Here is a 27,370-nt window from a genome sequence, read left to right as displayed (position 1 = left end):
GCTGACACTGATGGGGATATTGGTGTGTGTGTCCATCACAAGGCTTGCTTGCTGGACAGCCGCTCATGGGAAAAATATGAATCAATTTAGAGGTTCTTGATTTGACCACAATCTACTCACCATGGACTGATGGAGGTGAATGCCTTTAGCAGTTGTTTAGTTGTTTTACAGCAATGACTATTAGTATATTCATCAGCTACAATTCGTCTACTGACAGTCTGGATTACTAGTCATTTGCTACTGTGTTTAGATAAAATTTATTTACATGCTTTGATAAATGATGACTGCAGTCCCTATCCTCTGTGGGGGTGAGGGCTACAATGTGACAAATAAATGAGTGCAGAGCATGAAACATCTAGTAGGGCTTGGGGTGGAATGGTATATCACACACCTATGTAACTTACAGAAACAAGAACTACAACATAATTGGCATTCCAAATGTTTCATCTTCTAAGTGACAAGATCATGAAAATAAAATATACCAGAACCGCGTGTTACCTCTCTTCACTTTTGTTATATCTCAGTAATGCTTCCTTCTTTCTTTGTTTTACTGCTTTAGTTTTCAATACTTTATTTTCACAGGATTGTACTCATACCTTGTTATAACAATCCTAAAGAAGAATACACACATACACACTACACAAGTGATTTTAATATAGGTAAACTGTCCTGTAAAACACTACGTGAGTTGTCATGTCGTTTTGAATAAACGTGCTGCCACTTCTGTAGAATTATAACTTGTATTTGGAGAGTTGTGCTGCAGCTTGTGTTAAGTAACTGATCTTGAAGGCTTTTAAAGTTTGTTCCTGTAATAAAAAGCATAACTTTCAGTTAAGATAAAAATATCTGGATATGAAGATTGCCTCATACAAGCAAGATGCTCTGTTTTAAAATGACACTTGTGTTTTATAGAGAATAAAGTACTCCCATACTATAAAATAAATCCTATTACAAGAGTTCCGTGACCTATATAATAAAAGCACTACGCTGGTGGCCCTTTATATGGAATTCCTCTGTGGCATCTAATATCCTTATATTTTACGGCAGGATGCCCTGTTCCGGTTATGTACAAAATACAAACATCCATTAAGTCAGAAGCTGTCACTGTCTCAGATAGAGAGTTCAGTACTAACATACTGGCAGAACATAACAAAAAAAGATTAAAATGAATGAAAATGACTTATTGATGAAATGTGCTTTAGTTTCTATATTGTATCCCAGACTCAAAAACCTGTATCCGATTTTCTCCCACAGTCTATAATATTTGAAGAGGTGGACATAACAGATGCCAGTGTTGCTGAGTCAAGCACCAAGAATCTAAACAACAGCTTCACAGTAAGTATCCCCCCGCCTGTAACACAGGGCTTCATCAGTAGCCTGGCATGGATGTGCAGATGCTGATAATCTGGTGTTCATTGCTTATACATCTGCTGGATCTCTCTGCCAAAGGTCTGATACTTTGACATCATTAATGTCACATGATGATGGTGATTTTGTCGGTTCAGCTGATGCATACTATTCCTATGTATATCTGTAAATACTGATTCATGTCTGACACTGGACATCTTTGGCACCCCAGATGTCTCTGTCTGGTGATATAATGAACTATTGGGGCTAGTTGTTGCTATTTTACTTATTGTGTGTATATTATGTATTTCTTTTCACCTATTCGCCTGGTTTTGGACTGTTTAATGATAACAACAAAAGCAATGTGCACATGCAGTAATATTCACAATGGAAGCAAGGGCTTGTGCACACACCTGGTTTACACCAGTGATTTGGTGAATGAAAGATAGATTAGCGCTCACATGCAGAGATACAGAACCAGTGCACATTATGGAGCAGGAACGTGGTACATAGAACCTGCAGTGATATTCCCCTTCCCTGTTTCATCGCCCGTTGTGGTAAAGAGCCTGTGTGTTCTATACTGACATCTGTCAATAGATAACAGTGATATTTATCCATTCCCCTCCGATCACCTGCTAAACAGCGAAAGGGTGGTGAGGGAGATTTGTGTGCATGTAGCCTAGGACAATATATGAAGACTTATATAATATAATCTGAACACGTGTACATTTTCTGCATTACTGAAGTCCGTTAACCACAAGGGAGTGGCTTTATTGCTATGGTTGAAGCTCATCAGTACACACCTTCTGTATCATTCAGCATGTGGTTAACAGAGCAGTGCTCTACAGGGCAGGATGTGGGTTAACAACCGAGCTGACACAAGAATAGCAGGACATTCTGCTATTCTTGTATACAGTCGGACCTCATTAAAAATAAATGTGAATCATACTGAAAGTGAATGAGATGCTTCTTGGCAGGCATATGAAAGTGCTTCTGTAAGCTCCTTTCCAGATCTACATCCATGGAGCATTGTGTTAGAATGTCATTGGGGGTCTCCTATGAGTATTAGGTGTGGTCCTTTATCAGCATTGTAAGATCTTCCGGGATCCGAACTGGGTGTATGATCAGGAGTAGAGCAGTAAGGACTTGTGTATGGGCTCTCTGGTAGTTGGGAGTTCTCACCTTCACAGTATCTGTGGTTCCAGCCTAGGTATCCTTAAAGCTTGTTTAGGAACAATGTCAGGAGAGAAAGGTGGTCTCTATGTCACACACATCTCTCCTGCTCACTGAGTTCTTGTATTATACTTTCTCAGCTCAAATTACCATTCTTCAGTTTGTTTCTATAGTGTTATCAGAATCACACATATACTGTACAGTATATATAAACTAATGTTTTAATTGTCTGTCCCTATGTACACTTGATTTTACTTATTGTCAGTAACAGTCTTTGCTTGTGAAATGTACATTTCTGTTGCTGACAATAAGATATCTGAGGCTTTTTACTATTATATGCTCGTATTTAAACATGTTGCTTAGTTTTCCTTTTTGTGAAGTAGTTTTCTTTGGGTTTGCTATTTGAAAGTTACTTAATCTTTGGGGACTGCAAGTTTTGTCAGTCAGCTATACTTATGTGACATGGTCATTCCTGGAAGGGAAGTGTGCTTCACATAAGACTAAAACAGTGACACCACTTAGATGTAAATTCACATTATTACTATTTTTGTATGAACTGTTATTTCCCAACCTGGTAATTTTGGGGAGAAGGTTGTCACTTTGCAGTGTCTCTCTCTGGTTGTATATGTAGCACATACTTCTTGTGAACGTTGTACGGTCTCTGCTGTATTTAGAGTTTAGGGAACTGAAGTTTTTTTCTTTGTTTGAATAAACGAAGTTCAATGTTGTTTATTTTAAAACAAATAATTTTTGTGTTTTCCTTCCCTTTTTTTGCATTCATATAAAATTACTTCTTTTTTTTTTATAAGATCTATTTTTTTTATTATATTTTTCATTAACTATACAGTACCAAACTATCATTAACACTAGACATACACCTAGACCAGTGGTTTCCAAACTTTTGCAGTTCGCGGCACCCTTAGGAGCCGATTCAATCACGCCTGGAATAGCGCAGCGTTAACAGTATTACTGTTAATACAGTAATTTTAACCTGGATTTCCGTTACCGTATTAAGGGTAATTATGCGCAGTTTTACCGTATTAACGGTAAAACACTAACACTGCATTATTCTCGGCAGAATTGAATCGGCTCCTTAGAGTCTCCATAATTTTTTCAAGGCACCCCTCCAAAATAATTACCGAGCAGTCCCATTTTATAAGTAGTCAAAAAAAAGTAATAATTATTTAGGTCAGGACAGAAATACTTATTTAGCTGCATGCAAAAATAATACACATAAATCCAAGGGAAAATAATATTTTTATATAATATTTTCAATTATATTTCTGTCAAAGAATAATTTACAGCTAAATCACACTGTGCCCCCTTCATCCACACACTGTGCCCCCTTCATCCACAGACACTGTGCCCACTTCATCCACACACTGTGCCCTCCTTCATCTCCACACACTCTGTGCCCTCCTTCATCTCCACACACTCTGTGCCCTCCTTCATATCCACACACTCTGTGCCCTCCTTCATCCACACACTCTGTGGCCCCGTAATCCACACACTGTGCCCTCCTTCATATCCACACACTGTGCCCTCCTTCATCCACACACTCTGTGCCCTTCTTCATCCACACACTCTGTGCCCCTGCATCCACACACTCTGTGCCCTCCTTCATCCACACACTCTGTGCCCCTGCATCCACACACTCTGTGCCCTCCTTCATCCACACACTCTGTGCTCCCTTCATCCACACACTCTGTGCCCCTGCATCCACACACTCTGTGCCCCTGCATCCACACACTCTGTGCCCCCTGCATCCAAAACTCTGTGCTCCCTTCATCCACACATTCTGTGCCCCCTTCATCCACACACTCTGTGCCCCCTTCATCCACACACTCTGTGCCCCCTTCATCCACACACTGTGCCCCTGCATCCACTCACTCTGTGCCCCTGCATCCACTCACTCTGTGCCCCTGCATCCATTCACTCTGCCCCCTCTGCATTCTCGCTCTGCCCCCTCTGCATTCTCGCTCTGCAACCTCACTGTGCCCCTTCTGCATCCTCACTATGCCCCCTCTTTCATTCTTTTGCCCCTCCATTGCTGTTTCCTATCACGTTCCCCTCCGTTTCTTTACTTACCACACTTGACCTTCTTTCTTTTATTTCTTCTGTCTTTTCTTCTGTTTTCTTACCAATTCGGTGGTGCCGGGACCCAGCATCCTCTCTTCTGCCGCTTCTCACTGAATGCCAAGCATGATGATGTCACGGCCGAGATTCAATGAGAAGCGAGGAGGGAGGAGGATGCTGGGTCCTGGGCGCCACCGGATTAGTACGTTTTTTTTGTTTTTTATTTTTTTTCTGGTTCTGGCCACGGTGCCGCGGTGCACATTTTGGGAACCAAGGTGTCCTAGACTATAAGCCTGACAAAGTAGATTATGCTAATAGTCTCATTGTTGCTTTCTTATCTGGTTCTTGCAGCTAATAATGAAGAACATATACAATCCAAAATTGCTTTTAATGCATTCATAACTGTGTTTGTAAACTCTTTTTTGTCCTAGTACAGTCGTCTACTGTTTTTCATTTGATCTGTTCAACCCACTATTTAGTTTCTCTTTTCTAGAATATCTTCCTCACCGTACCCTGGAGTAGCAATCTTTAACGTTTCTATAATTATTTGTAGCTATGGATCAGATTTTCCTTTCTTCACCTTCCTTCTTGTCAGCTATCTGACATCAGCTGTACCTGAATGTCTGAAAGGCATATAAACTAAATAAAGCAAAGCAGAGCTGTACCCCCATGCATGTATAACAAAACAGAATACATGTTGACTCCCCACACATAGACATGCCTTAATATAAAATCACCTTAATTGCTAATGATACAATCATACTGATTCTGTTCTACTATTCCGGAATACCTTTATTGCTATCTCCTTGTACATTTCCCAATTGTAGATTGTAACTTTAGTTCACAAAATACCAAAAGGCGATCAATTAATGCTGTATGTGACTGTTGAACCTGCTACATACATGTTAGGATATTAAGTTCACCATCATACATTTTGTGTGCAATTAAAATGTGTTTTTGTTTAAACTTTTTTTCTACATATTGTTGTATGTGGGCAGCAAAGTGTAAAATGAATAAAAGTGGTACATAAATAATACATTATTGTAAAGCAGTGCTGGGCAACACATGGTCTAGAACCGCATGCAGCCCTCTTGTGGTTGAATTGTAGGATTTTTGCCCAGGAGACATTTCCCCTATATGCAGGGATTTAGATTCAAATCCATCCATTACAGTGTATGCATACAGCAGTGTATCACAGTAATGTATGATTTCACCCCCTGGCAAGCATGATTATCCTTTGGTTTTGGTAGCGTAACACATTGCTACCCTAATGTAATGTGTAAGAGTCCCAAAAAGGATCACATGGAATGTACCTGAAATACGAAGTTAGCAAACACTGGTGGTATTTGTTCCCGATAATAAAATAAGAGTGTAAATACTTTAATCACTGTTATGGGCAACCTGACATACTGCAAGGGCTGCAGGTACAATCCTCCAACCTTCAAAAAGGCAGCACATTACCTTTAATTTCAAGAATAAAAAAAACAACCCCAGAAAAAACTTCCTCAGCATGTCCACGTCACTGATCATCACATGCCATTCACTTGTTCCAAAATTCTACCTTGTGCCACTCAGACCTCTCACTATCTCCAAAATAGACACATATACTCTCAGACCCCCACTTACCGCAAAATGCCCCCTACCTTCCTACATGTTCCCATCGGGCCTTTCCCACATGCTCAGCAGGCCTCCCTACATGCCCCTCAGACCTCCCTACATGCCATCAGACCTCCCTACATGCCCCTCAGACCTCCCTACATGCCATCAGACCTCCCTACATGCCCCTCAGACCTCCTTACATGCCCCTCAGACCTCCCTACATGCCCCTCAGACCTCCCTACATGCCCCTCAGACCTCCTTACATGCCCCTCAGACCTCCCTACATGCCCCTCAGACCTCCCTACATGCCCCTCAGACCTCCCTACATGCCATCAGACCTCCTTACATGCCCCTCAGACCTCCCTACATGTCCATCAGACCTCGCTACATGCCCCTCAAACCTCGCTACATGCCCCTCAGACCTCCCTACATGCTCATCATGCCTCCCTACATGCTCACATGCTCATCAGACCTCCCTACATGCCCCTCAGACCTCCCTACATGCTCACATGCCCATCAGAGCTCTCTAAATGCTCATAAGACCAACCCACATGCCCTTCACATGCCCATCAGATCCCCCTACCTGCCTTTCACACCTCACCCACTTTTACTTTCTATTAGCAGCAGGACCTTGTGGCCCTCAAATTTTGTCTCCCATTCATTTTAATCCCCTCCTCTACCTTCATACAGCATTGTCATGTAAAATACACACGTGTTTTCACTAATAGCAGCCATTTAGATATTGCCATTCATTTGTGTGACTTGCACTAGACAATTCAGAGCTAAAATCTGATTGGTTGTTATTAGCACACATGTATTATTTTAGACCTGTTATTAAATAGGCATTATAATTTAGATCAATTGTCCCAATTATAGAAAACTCCCACAAGACACTACAAATATCCCTATCTTATTCTATTGCCCACTACACAGGTAATACTGCAGGCAAAGGATAGGATATTTTTTGGTTATTTGGCAAATGTGATTTGAAGATGACCGATTCTGCCAGGTGTGGTCCAGCCATATGACACCCAGTTTGGGTGTGTGTTGAATGGAGGAGAGATAGGAAACGTACATGCTTTTCTTTTGTCCCTGCACTGCTATCCGCTTTGATAAGACGGATCTGCTTTGATAATAGTTTCTCTCCACATTGCTGTGCTTTGATTGTAAGTCCCAGACTGAGGCTGCTTCTGTGTATGAATAGAATAGGTGTTTTGCAGGATGGCTCTCCCATGAGGTCATGCCACTGATTTTCTTTTGGAAGGAATTCCCATTTTTACTGATTAGAGTGTGTTCGGTGCAGTATCATAGCTGTGCCTAAAAAATTGGAATTATTATGATCATCCCTGCTGCTTTGTGCTAAATAATGGGGACAAATGTGTTAGACTAAACCAATGGCAGCTGTGAACCAACTGTTTTCTTTCCATTCTTTCTAATTGCTATAAACAGTGATATCCCATAAGAGGTCTCTTTTAATGAACCAATGTAGTCTGCTGCACCTTATTTTGTGTATATATATATAGCTCTGTGAATATCGAGTTGTTTATAGACAAGCCCTTGTTTGTCTTTCCAGTGCCACCATGCACACTTGGGTTTCATGCCTTTAGCAAACAGCTCCTTTAAATGAGATCTTTTTTCTCCCTCCTCCTGCCTCAGTTGTGCTTCTCTGGCCTTTCTGTTTAGCTGACTTCAACTTACTTTCTCCTGTCCCTAATACACTTTATGCTCCACTTCTCCTGTTTCCAGGTATTCACTCCCTTTCGCAAACTCATCCTCAGTGCGGACAACAGAAAAGACATGGAGGAATGGATGGCGGCACTTAAGTCTGTGCAGAATCGTGAACTGTTTGAGGTAAGTGACATGTCAGCAGCCAATGTAATAGGACCTGCAGTAATGATAGTGTTCACTGCCTGAAAGAAAGGTGAAGCTGGGTCATTTGCCTGGAAGGCACAAGTGCACGTTATATTCATTATTGTACTGCAGGAGTGGCCAGACTTTCACTGGTAAACTGAATGAAAAATATCTCTAGCTCAAACTTTTTAGAATCCACTTATAAGTTTTTCCTATGTTTCAGTTTATTTTTAATTGCAGAGAAGTAAAGTTTACATATGTTTGGTTTTATTTTCTCCTTTCTACATTGTGTTGCTTATGCAAAAGAAAAATCAGGAAATAGTTTTGCTCCTAGGTTAAGGTAGTATACTTCTCCTATAATTTGCATAAGAATCCTGATAGGCAGAACTCTACCGGGCAGTGATCTGACCTGCTTTGCCTGTGTGTGTGCAAACTGCCTGCAGGATCTACAGCTTTCTGCTTGTCATACTTACAGTCTGCCCAGTACAGTATGGACCATTTCTCCGGAATGCACAACTGGTACGCTTGTTCTCATGCTCGACCCACCTACTGCAATGTGTGTCGCGAAGCCCTCTCTGGGGTCACTTCCCATGGACTTTCCTGTGAAGGTATGTAATAAAATACACTGTCATATGTAATGTTGTTTCATTTGTCAGGTTGTTTTACTCAAAGATTTCTACTGCTTGCAGTTCTTCCTGCTGGTGGTGTTACACACTCTGTTTACATTGCTTGCGACATATCAAACCTATAAAGGATAAAACTGTTAACTTGACTGTTAAGTACAGTTTGCTTAATTACAAATAATGATACTGTGATATATGTAACTGGTATAGTCACATTAATGACTTGCATTGCCACGGGTCAGTGTTAGGATTGCATGGCAAAAGAGTCATTCTGTATTGGGAAATAAGAAGGTAACTGATCAGATTTGCAATAGTGCAACTATAAATGACAAGTAGTATTGAAATAGACACTGAATCAGTCCATTGAACAATGGTTTGGAACTCTCTGTAATGCCCCAACATATTATAGTTTGTAATCTAATGCAATAATTGACATTTCCTACTAAAGTAACCCTAATTCCGAAATTAGACCTGTAATATGTCGATCTTAATTCTGTTAATAGTGATGTATGTCATTAAATCCAAATAATTACGTTATTCTCCCATATTATTAATACATAAGTAATATTTCCTATATATTGTGGGTTGTAAAGTAATATCAGACTTTCCAAACCATAGTAAAATTCTCTTTTTAAAAAACAAGAAGGGGGCTAACTGTGAACAGGTAAATGGTGATATATGGCCCCAAACACACTTACTGACATGACATTCTGTCTGGGGGTCTCCATTCCTGAGACTAATAGCATAAAGGTTGTAAGGCTTACTGCTGCTGTAGTATATACAATTGTATCTGCTGTCATTGTCTTACATGATGTTCTTCTTTTGTCAAGTCAAAAACCCTTGTCAACGGTTTTCTTCATAGTGTTAGAATTGTTGAAGAATAATAAATAGCAGCCAGAACATTGTTACATGTCTTTAGTGCTTTCACCTCAGTGGAAACGTTGATTATAGTGTGTTGCTAAGAGAAGCTCACAATTTCAGTGCTATTTTAGGTGTGTCTGTCATAAAAGGCTATGTACTTAAAGTCAACGACTTTGTCAGCATGACATGACTTCCTGCTTTGTGGATTATGAACTAAGACAAGCTGCTCTGCTTTTATAAATGCATTGAAAAGATGTATATACATCAAGAGCTGACAGCAGTTAAACGTAGATTCTGGGAGTTGTTGTTCAACAACCACTTAAGGGCCTCTTGTTTGCTGAAGGCTGAGCTACATTATATACATTTGTCAGAGCATTTGTTTTTCCAATTAGCACTGTTTTTTGTATTATAACAAATATCACACAACATCCCAGAAAGTGACCTAAGTATGCAGCAAAACACAGTGTAAAATGAGTAGAACGCTCCATTCATCTCTACCAGTGCAAATGGTGTAGCAGGGATATTATCTAGTGTATGTGTTATACATTTTATTGCAGGTATGTGTGGAATGTAATGACTGTTGGTTTATTATGTGTGGTGTTGTTTGTTTGTCACCTCTATATACAGTATGCAAGTTTAAATCTCATAGACGATGTGCAGTGAGGGCCACCAATAACTGCAAATGGACCACTTTGGCTTCTATTGGGAAGGACATAATTGAAGATGAAGATGGGGTTAGTATACATTTATTCCTACTTATCTGTCTCCAGTGATATAACAATAGTCATAGCAGCCCATATAGCACCGCCACCTCTATATGTAGAAATATTTGTCAGTGTTACTCCTGCCCTATACAGGACTACATCTGTCCTCGCTGCTTAACTTCCTGCTGCTTCTGCCAATAGAGCAGAGCTATTTGTACCCTTGTGCACATTTATAAGGACTGTTTACTTAATTGTGCCTAGCAGACGGCAATGCATTTGCTACACACAGTTTTATTTCGTGCTGTTGTGTAGACTATGAGCTAACTCATCTGCTAGCACTTTTGTCTGCTCTCTGTCATATTTGTGTCCTTCCAGACCCTTCCCCAATGACATCATATCATGCCCAGATGATGTCACACAAATTCCCTGCCACTAAAACACCCCCAAGATATTGTATTTTAAATGGATTATCAATAGTCAAAATGATTCACAAGAGAACTCTGGGAGAATATATCAGTTCTACAGAATGGTGAGGTCATCAGCAGGCAGACTTACTAATACATTGATAAAGCCAACAATATTTTACACTTTCATCCCTTAATATTTGCATTACACAGATAAGTTTAGTGTATCCTATGGGCCCAGGGGGCTCCCAGTCAGTCCCTTGTCCTCCAGTCTGTGTTCATATGGGGAGCAAGTATAGACAGCTGTGTTCTTTCATTGTGGCTGGGGGCTGCATGACCTGTTAGATGAGGGAGCAGGTCAGTGCAGAGTGGAATCAAATGGGGGGAAGATTGAGAAAAATAGAGGGTCCTGCTATGGGGTCTGCAATCTTGAGTTATACACTGTTCTACCTACCTTACACTTTTGAAAGGCATTCACTTGAGGGTAGTATTTGGAAATGCTTTAAAAATGGCTCATCATTCTGCTCACTTTCCTTTAGGTATCAATGCCGCACCAGTGGCTGGAGGGGAACCTACCTGTGAGCGCTAAATGCACAGTATGTGAGAAGACATGTGGCAGTGTACTCCGTCTGCAGGACTGGCAGTGTTTGTGGTGCAAAGCAATGGTAAGCCTTACTTATAGATCGTCAGGTCTGTCTCCTTAGTCACATAAATATTTGGTGTTTTAACCTGCATCAGGAGTTTCTATATGTATATTAGTTTGATGTCACACAGAAGAACATTGGAAGAAGCTAAGCTCACTACATTTCTTCATGTGGTTCTCTATGTCAATGGGATTTGATGTGTGAGGTCTATCCAAATACTACCCTTAGGGCTCAAGTGCACGTTTGGAATGTAGTGGAACCAGATAGTGGGGTAGTATAATTCAGCCGTTGTAGGTATCAGCTATTCCGATGAGAAATGAACGGACTGTGTACTCAGACATGGGTGAAAAGCTTCCTGCATACCACTAGAACACTAGTAGAGCATCTAAGATATTTCACTTGTACTTTGCTAGGATGCAAAAGAAAAGTCACTTTAAAGCATAAAATTATTTTTTCTCTTTCATCCTATCTGAGGGACACTGCTACCATGGGTTGTATGAGGGGAGCATGGAGTTGGCACCTAACTAGTTAACTTGTTTAATGTATCAATGCTGACAGACCCCTCCCCTCTGCAACCCCTGTAGCTACTCAAGTTTAGATTAAGTGCCCAAGGGAGTTGGGCTTAATTTGTGTGCTAGCATAGCTTGTTACTTTGATTTACTCTTTTATTCCTTTATTTTTTTAGTAAAGAATTTTTTTTTTCTGTTTCTATATTATCCAAGAGGTGTGTTCTAGAGATAGAGAACACACTCCTTTTTACGCCCACACATACACTGTCTTGTGAGAGCCGGGCGGCTCTCACTGACAGCGCTTGCAGTGTTTCAGTGCTGACAGGCAGCTTAATGAAGCTGCTGTCACACTGATAGCCTCCCGACATACTGGCGCTGTCTTGACAGGCATAGAGCGCCGTTACTCAGAGCGATGGCGGGCGCCATCTTGCTGGGTCATACGAAGTTCCCCCCTCAGAGAAAGGAGGGGGGATCCTGTCTAAGCTGCAGGAACTTGTCTGGGAAGGAGAACGAAGGATAAACAAGCGGTGGGCTGTTTAAAATAATAGGATAACAGTCACCGATTAGAGGAGCAGGAAACCTCCTGGGCGGAGCTAAGGTATATAGAGCTTCCCCACCTTGATTTGCACACTTAGATTCCCCCATCTGCGCGCCAAGAGATTGCTCAGGACGACAGCAGACTCTCCTCAGCCATCACATTGGGGACACTGCTGGCTGACTCCTCTCCTGCATATCTGGCTTAGCTGTAAGGCTAAGTACCAATATTATATACCTTTATATTCATATTGGATAATGATATATATTGTTAAATGTGTTGCAAATAGATTAAAAAAATATTGGATTCTACTTAGTCAACTTACATCTTTTCATATTGCTTGTTAAAAGATGCAACTTTGTCTGTCATAGATTAATTAGTATACTTGTATTTATTTCAAGCTACCGGTATATCTTGTGTGACTGAATTTCTATTGCTTCAGTGTGTTTTTCTCTTAAAAATATCTGATAAGGGGAAAGCAAACTTACAAAATATTTCCTGTGTTCAAAAAAATAATGTCAGTGATGGCGGCATGTCTTCGTTCCAGTGGGGTCAGAATAATACTATACTTAGACGACCTCCTCATCAAGGCCACATCAGTGAATCTGTTACAACAGCACCTGATTTTTACCATCAGGATAATGGAGCACCATAGATGGTTAATAAACCTAAAAAAATCGCAATTGATTCCCTGCCAACGGATGACCTTCCTGGGGCTCATCATGGACACCAGATAACAAAAGGTGTTTCTCCTGGAGGACAAGGCCAGGTTGTTACGAGAAATAACTACACGGGTCCTGGCCACTCCCAGTCCAACTTTCACTTATTATTATTATTAGTATTATTAATTTATTTTTATAGGGCGCCACTAGGTATCCGTAGCGCCGTACAGGGACAAACAAAATTACAATACAAAGGTGAGACAGCACAATACAGTAAACAAAACGCACAGTAACTCAGTGAGCTCAAAGCACAGCTAGAGGGGCGGGGGAGGGGAGAGGGGAAGGTCCCGCATACGGCGGAGCGCAAGAGGGCACGGATGGCAGGGAAACCCCCAGGGTGGAGAGGAGGGAGCAAGAGGGAACGGGGAGAAGAAGGTCCTAGAGGAGGAGGGCAAGGTAGCTGGAGAGCAGAGTTAAAAGTGGTGAAAACAGGAGGAGAGATGACCCTGCTCAAAGGAGCGTACAATCTAAGGGGTGGGGTAGACAGACAGAAAGACACGAGGGAGGGAGAGAAGGAGGATAAGGGAAGGGGGAGTGAAGGGGAAACTTATACATGCATCTCCTAGGGAAGGTGGTGTCAACCTTCGAGACAATTGCTTACTGTCGGTTCCATTCCCGCTGCTTCCAGTGGGACCTCTTAATGAAGTGATCAGGTTCCCACCTGCAGTTGGAACGCCAGAGATTATGTTTGTCTTCCAAAGCGAGGGTGTTTCTTCAGAGGTGGTTGGTCCAGGATCACCTAGCGGTAGGCAGGTCCTTTGCTCCATGGTCCTGGATCATAGTGACCACAGACGCCAGCTTAAAGGGGTGGGAGGCTGTGGCCCTTCACTTACGCCTTCAAGGCCTTTGGTCGACTCAGCAGTCTTCCCTGTCTATCAACATTCTGGAGTTGAAGGCCATGCTAATGGCTCTTCGAGGCGCCCAGGGGGGTTTTCCAGTCAGGTTACAATCTGACAATGCCACAGCAGTGGCTTATGTCAACAGACAGGGCGGAACTAGAAGTGCAGGAGCAATTGCAATGGTAGCACAGATCTTTGCCTGGGCGAAACAGATTGTTCCCTCAATCTCAGCGGTGTTCATCCCACGCATCCAGAACTAGAAGGCAGATTATCTAAGCCATCATGCAGTGATGCCGGGGAAGTGGTCAGTCTATCCGGAAGTCTTCCGATACGGAGATGGGGTCTCCCGGACCTGGGCCTCATGGCGTTGAGGCACAACAGGAAGGTCCCAAGATTCTGCGCAAGGGACCCCCTGGTGTTAGCCGTCGACGTCATGACAATGCCCTGGGACTTCAGGTTGGGATATCTGTTCCTACCCATACCCATGATTCACCACATTCTCAGAAGAGTAAAACAAGGGGTATTCCCAGTGATACTGGTGGTTCTCACCTGGCCGCGGAGAGTATGGTATGCAGACCACTGCGAGCCCTCCTTCTCTAGGGCCCATTCCAACATCAGGACTTGCCAAGGCTGACTTTAACGGGATGGCTGTTGAAGCCAGCCTTTGGAGGTGTCACGGGCACTAGGAGTCTTTACCCAGGAATCACCAGGTGATAGGCTTACCAGAGCAGTATAGATGGTAATATGGTACTCTGGTAGCAGGGTGATCACGGAACAGGAAATAGCAGGTGATAGAGATGCTCAGGAAAGTCTATGACTAGCAGCACTGGTAATATGGATGTAGTAATACACGAGGAACTGTATGGACAAAGGACACGTGAGGGTAGTCACTGGTCTGCGGTAGCAAGTTGTACCACTGCTATAGTGAGGAGGAATGTCCAACAGAAACGAGGAGGTGATGAGAGTCAGCGGTCTGCGGATAGCAAGTTGTACCGCTGTCTGAGTGAAGGAATGGAATCCAAGTGGAGGTATCCGGGGAGTCAGTGGTCTGCGTTAGCAAGTTGTACCACTGCTATGTGAGAGGATACTGGAACAGGTGACACAGGAAACAGGGATCAGTGGTCTGCCTCTAGCAAGTTGTACCACTGAATATATATGTGAGGAGGAGCACGGGGAGAGACTGCAATACAGAGGATACACGGGCACCTTAAACTTGATCCACAATAACATGCACAATATAGTAATGACTGAACAGCACTGCAATAGTAGAAAGTCACTGAAACAATCCGGGCAAAAGATAACACAGTCAATGATGGTAATAGTCCCAGCGGATAGTAAACTCCAGAGGAGAACAAACTCAGTCCAGCAAGATATGCAATACACCAGCACAGTCAATGAGAAGTATGCATACCGTGATTCAGGAGCAGGCTGTCAGACAGGAGTGCAGAGATACCTGAACGGCTGGAGGCCGGCAGGATGCGAAGTCCCTGAAGGGTGAAGCGGTAATCAAGTAGGTGCAGCGCACAGGTAGGTAGACCAGCAGGGGAACAAATACTCAGGAAGCAGTAGTATGTAGAACTGGACTCCTGGAGAACCCTGAAGAGTAGCGATGGTCTAGACGAGATGAAAGCAGTGAGGCGCAGATCCGATGCAGACTGGCGAGTAGAGACCAGCAGGAACACTGAGAAGCACGGAAAGCGGATCAGCTGTTGTAGTCACGAGTAGAACTGAGGAGTAGCAGTCAGCAGGACTCTGCAGGTACACGGAGGTAGCGGATAGCAACCAGCAGGTGCAGCCACGATGAAACACGGGAGAGCAGAGCTGAGCTGGAACTGTTGAGCATGGAGAGCAGCGGATAGGAATCAGTTGTAGCAGTCTCGAGGAAACACGGGAGAGATGAGATGAGCTGAAGACTGAAGCGCACGGAGGCAGCAGATAGGAATCAGCCAAACAGTCACGATGAAACACAGGTGAGTTGAAGTAGATTGAAGACTGTAGTGCACGGAGGCAGCGGATAGGAATCAGCTAACAGTCACGATGAAACACAGATGAGTTGAAGTAGATTGAAGACTGTAGTGCACGGAGGCAGCGGATAGGAATCAGCTAACAGTCACGATGAAACACAGCAGAGTTGAAGTGGTTGGAAGACTGTAGTGCACGGAGGCAGCGGATAGGAATCAGCTAACAGTCACGATGAAACACAGGAGGGTTGAAGTGGTCTGGAAACCACAGGAGTAGAAGTGATCTGGAAACCACAGGAATCAGCAGCGCTGAATACACGAGGAAACACCTTCAGAGGCTCATGGGGAATGAGACTCCAAGATCAGGCAACGTGGTATTGACCACAGGTGCTTAATATAGGGAGTGTTGCCTGATCTGCCAATTAAGTTAAAGGAACAGGTACTGAAGGGTTTGAAAGGGCTGCGCATGCGCAGACCCTCAGGATGGAGGACGGCCACGGTTCCTAAATATACGGGAAGAAGCACTCACAGTCCGGTGAGTGACAGGAGGTCTAGAGGATTCTCTCCTAGAGTTGTGAACACGCTGTTGCGAGCTCGTAAGCCAGTTTCGGCTCATATCTACCACCGCATCCGGCACATGTATATCAGATGGTGTGAGAATCGGCCTTGCCATATGTTGTCTTTTCGCCTTCTCCGTCTTGCAGGTCTCCGTTTGGGCTCTTTAAAAGTACAAATTTCAGCCCTTTCGGTTTTCTTTCATCTTCGATTGGCGGACATGCCGGATATTAGGACGTTTCTAAAGGAAGTCTTGCATATCCAACTGCCTTATGTCCTGCCTGCGGCACCATGAGATCTCAACCCGGTACTTAATATGCTTAAGGGGCCTCCTTTTGAACCGTTGCATTTAGCTGATCTAAGGTTCTTAACGTGGAAAGTAGCGTTCCTTCTGGCAATTGCATCGCCTTGTAGAGTGTCAGAGTTAGGAGCCCTTTCATGTCTTGAGCCATATTTGTTTTTTCACGAGGACAGAGCATTTCTACTTGACTATTCCTTAGTTCGTACCGAAGGTGGTTTCGGCATTTCACATGAACCAAGAGATTGTGGTTCCAGTGTTTCAGGCAGGGGGCATCATCTTCCAGACAAAATTCGATGGAGTGTTTGGATGTGGTCAGGGCTCTCCGAATTTATGTGAGGAGGACTTCCCACATTCAACGCACAGAATCTTTATTTATCCTTTTTGATTCACATAAAAGAGGATGGCCTGCCTCAAAGCAATCCATTGCAAGATGGAACACTGCAACCATTAGGCAGGCTTACATCAGTGCTAACCGGCTGGTGCCAGGTCGACCTAATGCCAATTCTACCTATTCGGTGGGGGCGTCCTGGGCAGCGAGAAACGGGGCCTCAGTGGACCAACTTTGCAGAGCAGCCACCTGGTCCTCGCTCCATGCTTTTACAAAATTCTATCAATTCCATGCCTTTGCATCTACAGACGCCAATTTTGGCCGTAGTGCTCTACGTGCCGGGCTGTCAGAGCAGTCCCACCCTTAGGGGGGCTGCTTTAGAACGTCCCCATGGTAGCAGTGTCCCCCAGATAGGATGAAAGAGAAAAGAGGATTTTTATACTTACGATAAATCCGTTTCTCTGGTTCCATCTTTTTTTTTGTTGTTTAGACTGTAATGGTCTTAAAAAAAATATTTGAGATGTTTGGAAATTAGAGTTTAAGTGTTGGAGAAACCGTTCCTATTAACACAATTTTTGGTCTAACTCCACTCTTGTAAGTGTGACTCTCTACTGTCTATGTTCTCTAAACCCAGAGTAGCTAAGTCAGCAGTTCACTAAAGTCATGCGGAAATGTTACTGAAGTTGATTGGAATACTGTGTTAATGAGTTTTTATAATATTTTGTTGAGATGTAATAACAGTGTTTGCAAATTGTGAATATGTCAATACAGAGTATGATGTAACTACATTTGCTCTCATAGAGATAATAAAGGAAACACAGAAAAGATAATTATTTACTAGCAGTAGATTAGAACCTCAGCACTATATGACAATGTGACAGCATGCATGAGAGGAACTAAGAAGCAACATGCTCAAACAATGAAAATTAAACCATTGTGAAGTGAAACTAAGTGTGTGCACAGATTTCAAGTCACAGAAGCCAATTCTAGAGTGTGTGTGACAGTTTCATAAGGATCTGTCATATGCTTTTCCTTCTTTACATTTATTTGTTTGTTCAAAGTTATTCATATTCAGCAAATATTTGGATTTACAAATTTTTTAAGAAGCGCATACACGCCAACCACTGGGTTGATCATTCACGTGAATGGCCAAATTTATAAGATCCGTCAGTTTTTATCATCTGTCCCGTGCACTCTTCATTTTGTGTCTAAATAGATCTAAGAGGGCCTAATTGGTAGTGAAAATCGTAGCACTAATGGGCACCTTTATATAATGAATTAAAACATATCTACTTTCAACTGGGGATTAATCATTAAAATGGATAAATCACATGTTCATATGATTTGTTCATGTGATTTTTGGTTAAAAATTACCTGCATAATCTCATTGCATTATTTAAAGATCAAGATTGATTAAATAAAGCATTGTTTTGTCAAAAGTTGTTACACAATGATATGACAGCTAAATTCTCACTCTGAATAGAAAACAAACACATATAACACAAGAAAGTCCTATCAATTAAAATGTAGAATAGGACACCAATTATTAGCTAAGCATTGTTCGTTGTTACAGATAAGAAGTGTTACTGCAGTTAATTGAATCTGTAGCCTAATGTTCTCTGGATAGGGAAAAATCTTAAAGCGCATAATTGATAAATCTCATTTGCATGCACGCTGTCATGGGCTAATTCTTGTAAGATTTAAAAATAAATTCCACTATTTTAATATTTCTTATATTTAAATCTCCATATAATACAGTTTGTCATTTAGCAGTTTTATCCTCTTATGCCATTTGCTAGGCTCTCTTACCAGTCTATCTTCCTGTGATTTGTCATTCCTTATTATTACTTATCTTTGCTTCTTATTAAGTTTCTTCAAAAACGTAACTGCTTTATTTATTTATTTTAAATGTAGCTAAATCAAATCCTTGTACACAATATGCATATTGAAATAGCACACAACAACTAATATTATCACACACTTCTTTGTTACTTGTGTCTTGTTTGGTTGGTGTATGTTGTTTTTTACATTACTTAACGGAGGTTTACTCACCTCTCTTTCTATTGATTTATTTTGCTTATATTGAAATACATGCAGGCTCTAAGAGTGACGGAGTAACAGCTGTATAAAGCATTCTGCAGCAAACAATTTGTCATAAAATGACAAGCAAAAAAGCCTCATCTAATATCTTTCTATTGCTCAATAATAATAAATTAAGGTGGATGGGTTTGGTTTGGGGGGTTTTTAACGCATCCGAATATTTTTCAGATTTTTTGTTGACCAATCCCTTTTAAAAGTCCATTGTTATGTGTTTGAGTCTCCTGGGTTTACACAGACCAACTTCGTTTTTACATTCTTAATCTAGCTAGGTGTGAATTAGCAAGATTTCTGTAACAACTCCATGGGATGAATTTCTCAAGCTGTGGGTTTGAAAAAGTGGGGATGTTGCCTATAGCAACCAATCAGAGTCTAGTTATCATTTATTTAGTACATTCTACAAAATATAGGCAACATCTCCACTTTTTCAAATCCGCCGTTTAGTAAATATACCCCCATCTGTCTTCAGTACAGTCTGGCATGTAGCAAGTATGGAGAAAGTCACAACTGATCTACATAAGAAGGCTCACATTTTTGACAGTATTTGTAACCTTTAGATTTTAAGCTTCCCCTCAAAATTGATTGTAATACCAGTGTTGCCTGCGCTTGAGAGCTTGGACTTGGGGTCCTGTTCTTAAAAAGGTTCAGGCCACCTTTCTTTCCATCCTTCTCCTCTTCCAGTCTCCCTTGTAAGCCAACACTTTTCTCTTGTTTTCACAGCATTTTTGTTTCTTTTGTGTTTTATAGTCTCACAAAATAAATGTTTGTACAGTGGTGTTTATGTAGCCTCAAGTTTCTGCAATCTTGTCAGGTTGTGGTATATTCCTGTGTCTTTCTGAAAAATGAAAAGTATTAAAATAAAAGGTCCATTCTCCAGAAGAGCCATGTTTAGTGATGATAGCTTTCCTTTTATTGTATGCGCTAATTAGGGATAAGATGAATAGTTATGGGTTTGTAGCCAAATAAACAAATTTCATTGAAATGGAAGAATAATACAAATATTTGTACAATATAAATGGTTAAGAGCTGAGACATCTGTACTTAAGATGTAAACATTCGTTTTAAAACTATATACAATTTTGACATTGGTGTCCCACTTAAGCATTTGTTACCAATGTTAAGCTAATGGATACTTGTAGTTTAGCATTAACTGTTTCAGCATTCAGCAATGTGGTGTTTCAACGTTTTTTTTGTTTTATTCTTGACATTGCGCTTTCCCTTTATATTTTCCCATATATAACTAGTGCTCTGCTTGATGTAGGTACACTCTTCTTGTAAAGAACTTCTGCCTGAAAAATGTCCACTTGGTCAGTGTAAAGTGTCTGTGATCCCCCCGACAGCTCTCAACAGCATTGACTCGGATGGTAGGTGTCTGCATTGTACCATAGGAACGTGAGCATGTCCAACCTTCCGCTGATCGGCACATCTCTTCCTCTTCTCCAGGGTTCTGGAAGGCCACCTGCCCTCCCTCCTGCACTAGTCCTCTGCTTGTCTTTGTTAATTCAAAGAGCGGAGACAACCAAGGAGTGAAGTTCCTGCGACGTTTCAAACAGCTGCTTAACCCAGCCCAAGTGTTTGATCTAATGAATGGAGGGCCTCATCTAGGGTGAGACAATGCGGCCATGTGTTTTCAGAAGGGGGGAAAAATAGCTAAATCTCATGTATACAAAGCACAAAGCTTTTATCTACTGTGTTAAAGTGGCATTTACACTTACATTGATGTCTATGTTGAATAAAACCTGCATACATTAGGGCACAGCTGACATTGTGAATTTATTCTCCTTTAGTTTACGCTTGTTTCAAAAGTTTGACACCTTCAGGATACTGGTTTGTGGGGGTGATGGCAGCGTGGGCTGGGTTCTCTCCGAAATAGACACGCTTAATCTTCACAAACAGGTATACACGGAATATAAATGTTATGTAGCTGTTATGTTTCATTTGTAATTAAATACTAGGCTGTTCCATTATAGTGATAATCAGCAAGACGCAAATCATGACTGCGCATGATAGAATTATAAAGCTTGTATTAAGGTGTGTTATGGGCTCTGTCTTTTCATTTGTGTTTACATTTTGCCTATACTAACTGGTATTGATACACTTCACTGTGCTTTGTCAAATGCCTGTTGATCTCCTTTTTCAGTGTCAGCTAGGAGTTCTGCCTCTGGGCACAGGGAACGACCTGGCACGCGTGCTTGGCTGGGGCTCTGCATGTGATGATGACACTCAGCTACCCCAGATACTGGAGAAGCTGGAGAGAGCCGGGACTAAAATGTTGGATAGGTAAGTATAATGAAAATGTGTCCTAATAAGTCTAAATCTTATATGATTGTAATCGTAAACATTTTCATTGCAAAAGTAAATATAATATGGACATTAGGTTAAATTCAACGTCCCCATATATATCATAATGCTCTGATTCCTGGCAGGTGGAGCATTATGGTGTATGAGACCAAGCTGCCAACTCAGGCACCAGATCCCTCTATGGGCACAGAGCCAAGCGAGGACTGTGAGGTGAGGGCTCATAGTGGCTGTTACATGTTCTGGTTCTAAAATGATCCCAGCTATTAATAATCATTTCTTTAGTGTTGATTTCTTAAGCCTTGAAGGTTGTTTTTGCCTCTCTCCAGGTTCAGCAAATCCTGGTTTATGAAGACTCTGTAGCTGCTCATTTATCACAGATTCTCAGCTCAGACCAGCACTCAGTGGTTATCTCATCAGCTAAGTAAGTGACACCCTTACCCATTCCATATCCAATAGGCTGTAAGCTTGTGAGCAGGACCTTATTACCTCTCTGCCTGTCTGTTGTTCTATTATGGTTTTCCATCTGTTCTGGAACTATACCTCTCAGCATGCCCTGTCACTTTGATGCTGGGAGTTGTAGTTCCTCAACAGCTTGAAAGTTACAGGTAGCCTGTCTGTGTAGAGATAGAGATTTCTGTCTCTGAAGCGGAAGCTAACCATGCATGTTACAATCAGTTGTCTTGCCATTTTCCAACACACACGGTACATATTAATTGTTATCAGATTCAAGCAGAATTGAATGGTATTGTTCTTATATAATTTTAAATATACACACAGCAATTCTATTACATTATGATAAAACAAATCTCCATTTCATCTAATCTGAATTCTAAACAATCTAATTGTATCATTTTGATTGTATCTCTCACACATACAGTAAGGTTTGTGTACATCTTACTGTATGTGTTTTCATCAAAATCAATCAAATTGAATGACTAAATTGTAGGACACATTGGCATCTGTCCTAGAAACATAAAGACCAGTTGCATAGTAACCTAGCAGTGGTTTGTATTGTGCTGCCTGTTTTTTAGGGTTCTGTGTGAAACAGTAAAAGATTTTGTTGCACGTGTCGGGAAAGCCTACGAGAGAATGACTGAGAGCTGTGAAGAGTCTGAGACAATGGCAGGAAAGGTATTTCTTTCATCTACAATAAGAATCAACCTTCCCCAATTCATTGGTTGTAGGTAACTAGAGAAAACATACTTGTATAAATCAGCCTTTATATGTTACTAATAAACATGCTTCATAGGCTCATTGTGTCATATTATAAACATTTTTTGGGTTGGCAGGGGTTAATATTTGGTTAATGCCGTAAGTGTTTTGTGAATTGGCTCTGACAGGGGCAGCATAGTTTTTTAGGGAGGGATGGTGTGTTATTTACTAGGGAGCACAGGAGCGGATTCCACTGACCCCTCTCTACTATACTCCTATTAGTAGTAAGTATTGGAATTTCCTACCAAGCCTAGAGCAGGGTTGTCTTATCTAATCTGTCATGATAATGTGCATTGTGAAGCTTAACATTGGCGATGTGTGTTTCTATTTCATTATTATTTGAGTGTGAACCCCTGTTTTACAGTGTACACTTCTGAGGGAGAAGCTGGACTCTCTCTTGAAAGCCTTAAATGAGGAGTCTCAGACTACGTCGGTTATTTCTCAGCCTCCACCTACAATTACTGAGGAGGTAGAGGAGTCCTCAGAAACGATCATCTGTCCGCCAGCCATGTCTCCGTCCCCAGGTCGACAACAGAGTTTTCGGCCACGGGAGCAGCTCATGCTAAGAGCCAACAGCCTCAAGAAAGCTATCCGACAGATAATAGAGCAGGCCGAGAAAGGTATGTACAATGTTCCCAAGGTGGCAAGCTGCTCTGAATATCCAGAATGTGGCGCAGGTATGCAAAGTGCTGAAGGCAATGCAGACTCAATAAGCATATAGATATAACGTATAAGAATGTAGCGTGTCCTCTGTGGGACACATGGGGATTTCTTCGTGGGCCTGATCTGCTGCTGTTCTGAGCATAAGACCCAGTGTGGTCATTTTCTGATTCATAGTCTCTTAACACTTTCCTTACAGCTGTTGATGAGCAGAATGCACAGACGCCGAATAATGAAGACTTTCTCCTGTCCTTTCCTCCTGAGGATGACAAAGAACAGAACATTGCGAGCACAGTGAACTTGCATAGTGGGAATGCACTGCCCAGGATAAGGGGCTCAAACAGAGGTACTTCCCCCCACTCCCTTCGCCTGACATCATGTTTGTTCGATATAAAATTACCCATTATAAGTATGGTGCCTGAAATTACAGGAAAAAAGCCTCATCCTGAAAACCCTAAATCTCAAGGATTCCACATAATCCTATACCTGTTTGTTTCTGCATGGCTCAAGCCGACCAATCTGAGTCATAGAAGATTCTTTCTTCAGGACAATAAGCGTTAGAACATACCTGAATCACCATCATCTTACCTGGTGTAAGTAGCAGAGACACCCAGCCACCATTTGGCTTATTGCAGAGCCAGATCGTCTATTTAGAATTCTATTTTCCATTTTAGTAGATAAATTGAAGAACAAATTCTTATTCTCATTGGAGGCTTTTTGGAGCCTTTTATGTTGGCCTCTTCTCCTTGTGCAGATTAAATCCTGTTGCCCCTATAGTTCATAATGAGAGGAGTGCATGGAATAGCTTTCTATGACAAATAAACATTCCCTGTTTAATGATTTTTCACCTGTACCAATAGAGAACATTTGACCCTCAAGTGCCAGTAGCATCTGATTGATGTTCCATTCTACCATAGAGCTGAGATGTTTTCTTTAATCTATCGTCATACCCTCAAGGAAGATTGTTATCTGTATGACTACTTTGGGTTTCCAACTGACCTTGAGATGCCACTTAGTGTCTTTGATATTTTGCACTACTCCGCAAACAAGATCCTGCTTGCTTAACATGTGGACTTTTTCTTGCTATTTTTTGTTACTTTTTCTCCCCCCTACATACTTACACTTTTCCTAGCTTCGTTTGTTCCACTTTATGTTTCCACTAGATGTTTTGCATAGTGAGTGTGTCTTGATTCTTTTATTATATGTATCCTTTAGAGTCTGTATTTATCAGTTCATTATATATACTTGTTTCTTCTTTTATACACTATATGTGGTGACTTCAAGAGACTGCCTTTGGACCGGCTGCCCTCCGGGTATTTGTGCCAGCTTAGACCCCAGTTATGTCTTCAGCAGTGTTGGTAATCTTTGTGGTGGTTTAGAGGTTTTTTTTATCATCCCCTTTGGCAGTTTGGTTACCGCAACTCTGGTCGTGATCGTTAACTTCATGCATAGCACTGGGATTCCATGGAAGCGGGCGCGTTACTTAACAAGCTTCTGTGTTTCCATGACGGGAAGCAGCACCCAGCCACACGTTCTCTCACACCTTTATGTTTATTGGCCTGAAGAAAGAATGTTCGGCTTGAACTATGTTTGTTAATTTGTAATTTTTACACATGGTTTAAACACAGAATTTTAAGGTTTTAATGCAATGAATGCAGAACAATCTATTGTCAATGTCAGGAACGGATGATCTCTTTTTTCTTTATTTTTTTGTAGCTGTATGTTTTTGTTGTGATATCTTCTCTTAGTGACTTCAGTTTTTCGCAATTAGCAGTTGCAAAACCAGCGTATACAATCAATATATACAGTGCTCATTCCTGATACTTCATTTCTTTTTAATGCCCTTTTTGTTTTCCACCAGATATACTCTGCACAAAATTGCATTAAAATGTATTATTTCTGGGCATATAACAAGCAAAGCTCATTAGTCACTACGAAATAGCCACTTCTAGCAAACAGGAATACTTGTAGAGAGTGCAGTTACTGGAGCTTACCGGCACAACTGTAGCTACTCCCCCTCTGTACCCCATTGGCTGCCTCCTGAACTTAGGGTTTGTCTGTCTTTTTCATATGCTCACTTTGTTTTTTTAATGTTTGTACTGTATCTTGTCTTGTGATTGCAGTTGCAAAGTCAGAAAGAGTGACCAGCAAAAGCAGCCTGTCCGCAGGAGCGTCCGCATCCCTCCCTGCTGCTAACACCCAACGGGACCACATGTATCCAAGTGAGATACTTTGTTATCATGTGATTGATAAGCGCAAAGACTGCAAGGGTTGTGACACCGCGTTTCTCCTTGTTTGTAGACATGAGAGCTGGAATGTCTGGATCTTTGCCAGGGAACTCTATCATCAGCCACCTGTTAATTAGCGCTGACCCCTTTAGCTCTGAACCAGACTACTTGTAAGTGGAGATGATAAGAATGTCATAAAGCGGATAAGGGTACAATAAAACACAAAGATTTCTCTGTGACATTTTAATTTCTGTGATTGTTTTTACAAGCTGGAGGCTCAATCTCTGTCATTAGCTTAATCAAGGCACTCATCTGTTTACAGCAGTAGAGTAGGCAAACCATTAGAACTGAGGTGGAAACTATATTCTCTCCAGATAAAATATACCTTCTACTGCAGATAATATTTAATACATTTATTTATTATATCTTTATATGTTCAATTTATTTATTACACTAATTTTGTGATTAGTGTGAAAGCCATTTAGGAGCCTATAGATGGCAGACTTCCCGTAGTTTGAGGATATTACAGAATGTTTCTCAGAACCACAATGCATGAAATGTTTAGAGTCTTATTATACAGTATCAAACATTGCACTATATTAAAATTAAAACTCAGTAACATCCAGAGGATTCAGAGTTCGACAAATGTATTTTGGTTCCTGGTACTAAGATCACAGTCAAGACACTGCAGTGACATCACCAGGACTTGCCCCAGAAGAGGGCAGCCCCAGGGCACCCGTATAGGTCTCCAGTGCCTGATAGCTCTGTTAGAGTCCTGCTAACCGGATGTAATAGAAGCAGCTGTGTTAGTGATGGGGCGAAATGATAATAAGGTCTGGTGTTGCCCCACACATTAGCTGTATGGCTTCAATGGTCCAGTGATGTTCTCCTCTCTCCTACTACCGTTTCACTGTTTCAAATAGCAGTGTTGTCGATTCGCCTCTAAGTGTCCTTCCCATTCAGCGACAACACAGCTGTATGTAAGAAGTCTGACTTACTAGGAGAGAGTTGTGCATCGCTGGTCCTTTAGAGCCCTTGCAGGATCGATCAGTAGGTGTGGGGACCAGACCCTAGGTATGTAGCATTCTGTTTTATATATAACTTATTGAACTAATGTAATCTTTTTTTGGGTGAAATAATCCCTTACAACTCATGACTATTTATATCTGCAGTGAAGGTGGCTAATTCTGTGCAGATTTGTGAATTTAGAAGAAATATGGCTGACAGTATTTTGTGTGATATATCTGCCTATGCATGTCACACTGTCCTGTAATTGACAGAAGAAATCGACACATGCTCATCAGGAAATTAAAAGAGGCCTTTTTAATGTTCTTGCTCCATTCATTAGGGATTGTTACACAGAAAAATGTGTGATGAATAATTACTTTGGGATTGGACTGGATGCAAAAATCTCCTTGGATTTTAACAATAAAAGAGATGAACACCCGAAGAAGTGTAGGTAAGAAATCTCTGCCTAAGTACAACTGGCTGATGGAAACGCTTGAAATGGTGTATCCACTAGTTTACATCATATGTTTGCCTGATTTCAGGAGCCGTACAAAGAATATGATGTGGTATGGAGTGCTGGGGACCAAAGAGCTGCTACAGAGAACATACAAGAACTTGGAGCAGAGAGTTCTGCTAGAGGTGCGCTCTTACCCACTACTCCTAATTCCCTGTCTTCTCTTGTGTCTGTCTCTACTGCCCTTCTATAAACTATGTGGCTTCGCTCCATTGTGTTGTCTGTACGTGACTTGCTATGAAGGACACAACACTATTCGTGACTTTTCTACACAAATACTTCACAGAACTAGAAACCAATTCCTGTTTGGGGTTTGCT

At 41.5% G+C, this 27,370-nt stretch overlaps 1 protein-coding gene and 1 long non-coding RNA gene across 5 annotated transcripts in view; one reads left to right on the top strand and one right to left on the bottom strand.

Annotated features, from left to right (window-relative positions):
- Window positions 1-27,370, top strand: part of DGKD (diacylglycerol kinase delta) — a 79,462-nt gene that overhangs the window by 25,460 nt on the left and 26,632 nt on the right. For all 3 annotated transcript variants that reach the window (XM_075201761.1, XM_075201759.1, XM_075201760.1), the window contains exons 3-20: window positions 1,255-1,335; window positions 7,942-8,046; window positions 8,522-8,654; window positions 10,158-10,264; window positions 11,178-11,303; window positions 20,391-20,493; window positions 20,573-20,735; window positions 20,917-21,025; window positions 21,270-21,409; window positions 21,556-21,640; window positions 21,757-21,851; window positions 22,462-22,561; window positions 23,007-23,262; window positions 23,502-23,648; window positions 25,426-25,524; window positions 25,604-25,700; window positions 26,879-26,989; window positions 27,081-27,177. In XM_075201761.1, coding sequence (XP_075057862.1) covers window positions 1,255-1,335; window positions 7,942-8,046; window positions 8,522-8,654; window positions 10,158-10,264; window positions 11,178-11,303; window positions 20,391-20,493; window positions 20,573-20,735; window positions 20,917-21,025; window positions 21,270-21,409; window positions 21,556-21,640; window positions 21,757-21,851; window positions 22,462-22,561; window positions 23,007-23,262; window positions 23,502-23,648; window positions 25,426-25,524; window positions 25,604-25,700; window positions 26,879-26,989; window positions 27,081-27,177 — 2,154 coding nt within the window. The remainder of the gene's footprint in view (window positions 1-1,254; window positions 1,336-7,941; window positions 8,047-8,521; window positions 8,655-10,157; window positions 10,265-11,177; window positions 11,304-20,390; window positions 20,494-20,572; window positions 20,736-20,916; window positions 21,026-21,269; window positions 21,410-21,555; window positions 21,641-21,756; window positions 21,852-22,461; window positions 22,562-23,006; window positions 23,263-23,501; window positions 23,649-25,425; window positions 25,525-25,603; window positions 25,701-26,878; window positions 26,990-27,080; window positions 27,178-27,370) is intronic.
- On the bottom strand, window positions 633-19,960 carry LOC142143703 (uncharacterized). 2 transcript variants are annotated; one of them, XR_012689567.1, is made up of 3 exons: window positions 19,721-19,960; window positions 8,520-8,646; window positions 633-806 (listed from the first exon to the last, which is right to left on the bottom strand). It is a non-coding gene; the product is annotated as an uncharacterized LOC142143703 (long non-coding RNA). The 2 variants fall into 2 exon arrangements; XR_012689566.1 differs by lacking the exon at window positions 633-806 and adding an exon at window positions 7,657-8,105.

Source organism: Mixophyes fleayi, chromosome 3 (assembly GCF_038048845.1).
Source record: "Mixophyes fleayi isolate aMixFle1 chromosome 3, aMixFle1.hap1, whole genome shotgun sequence".
Classification (NCBI taxonomy): Eukaryota; Metazoa; Chordata; class Amphibia; order Anura; family Limnodynastidae; genus Mixophyes; species Mixophyes fleayi.
This window is presented reverse-complemented; position numbering and strand designations above follow the sequence as displayed.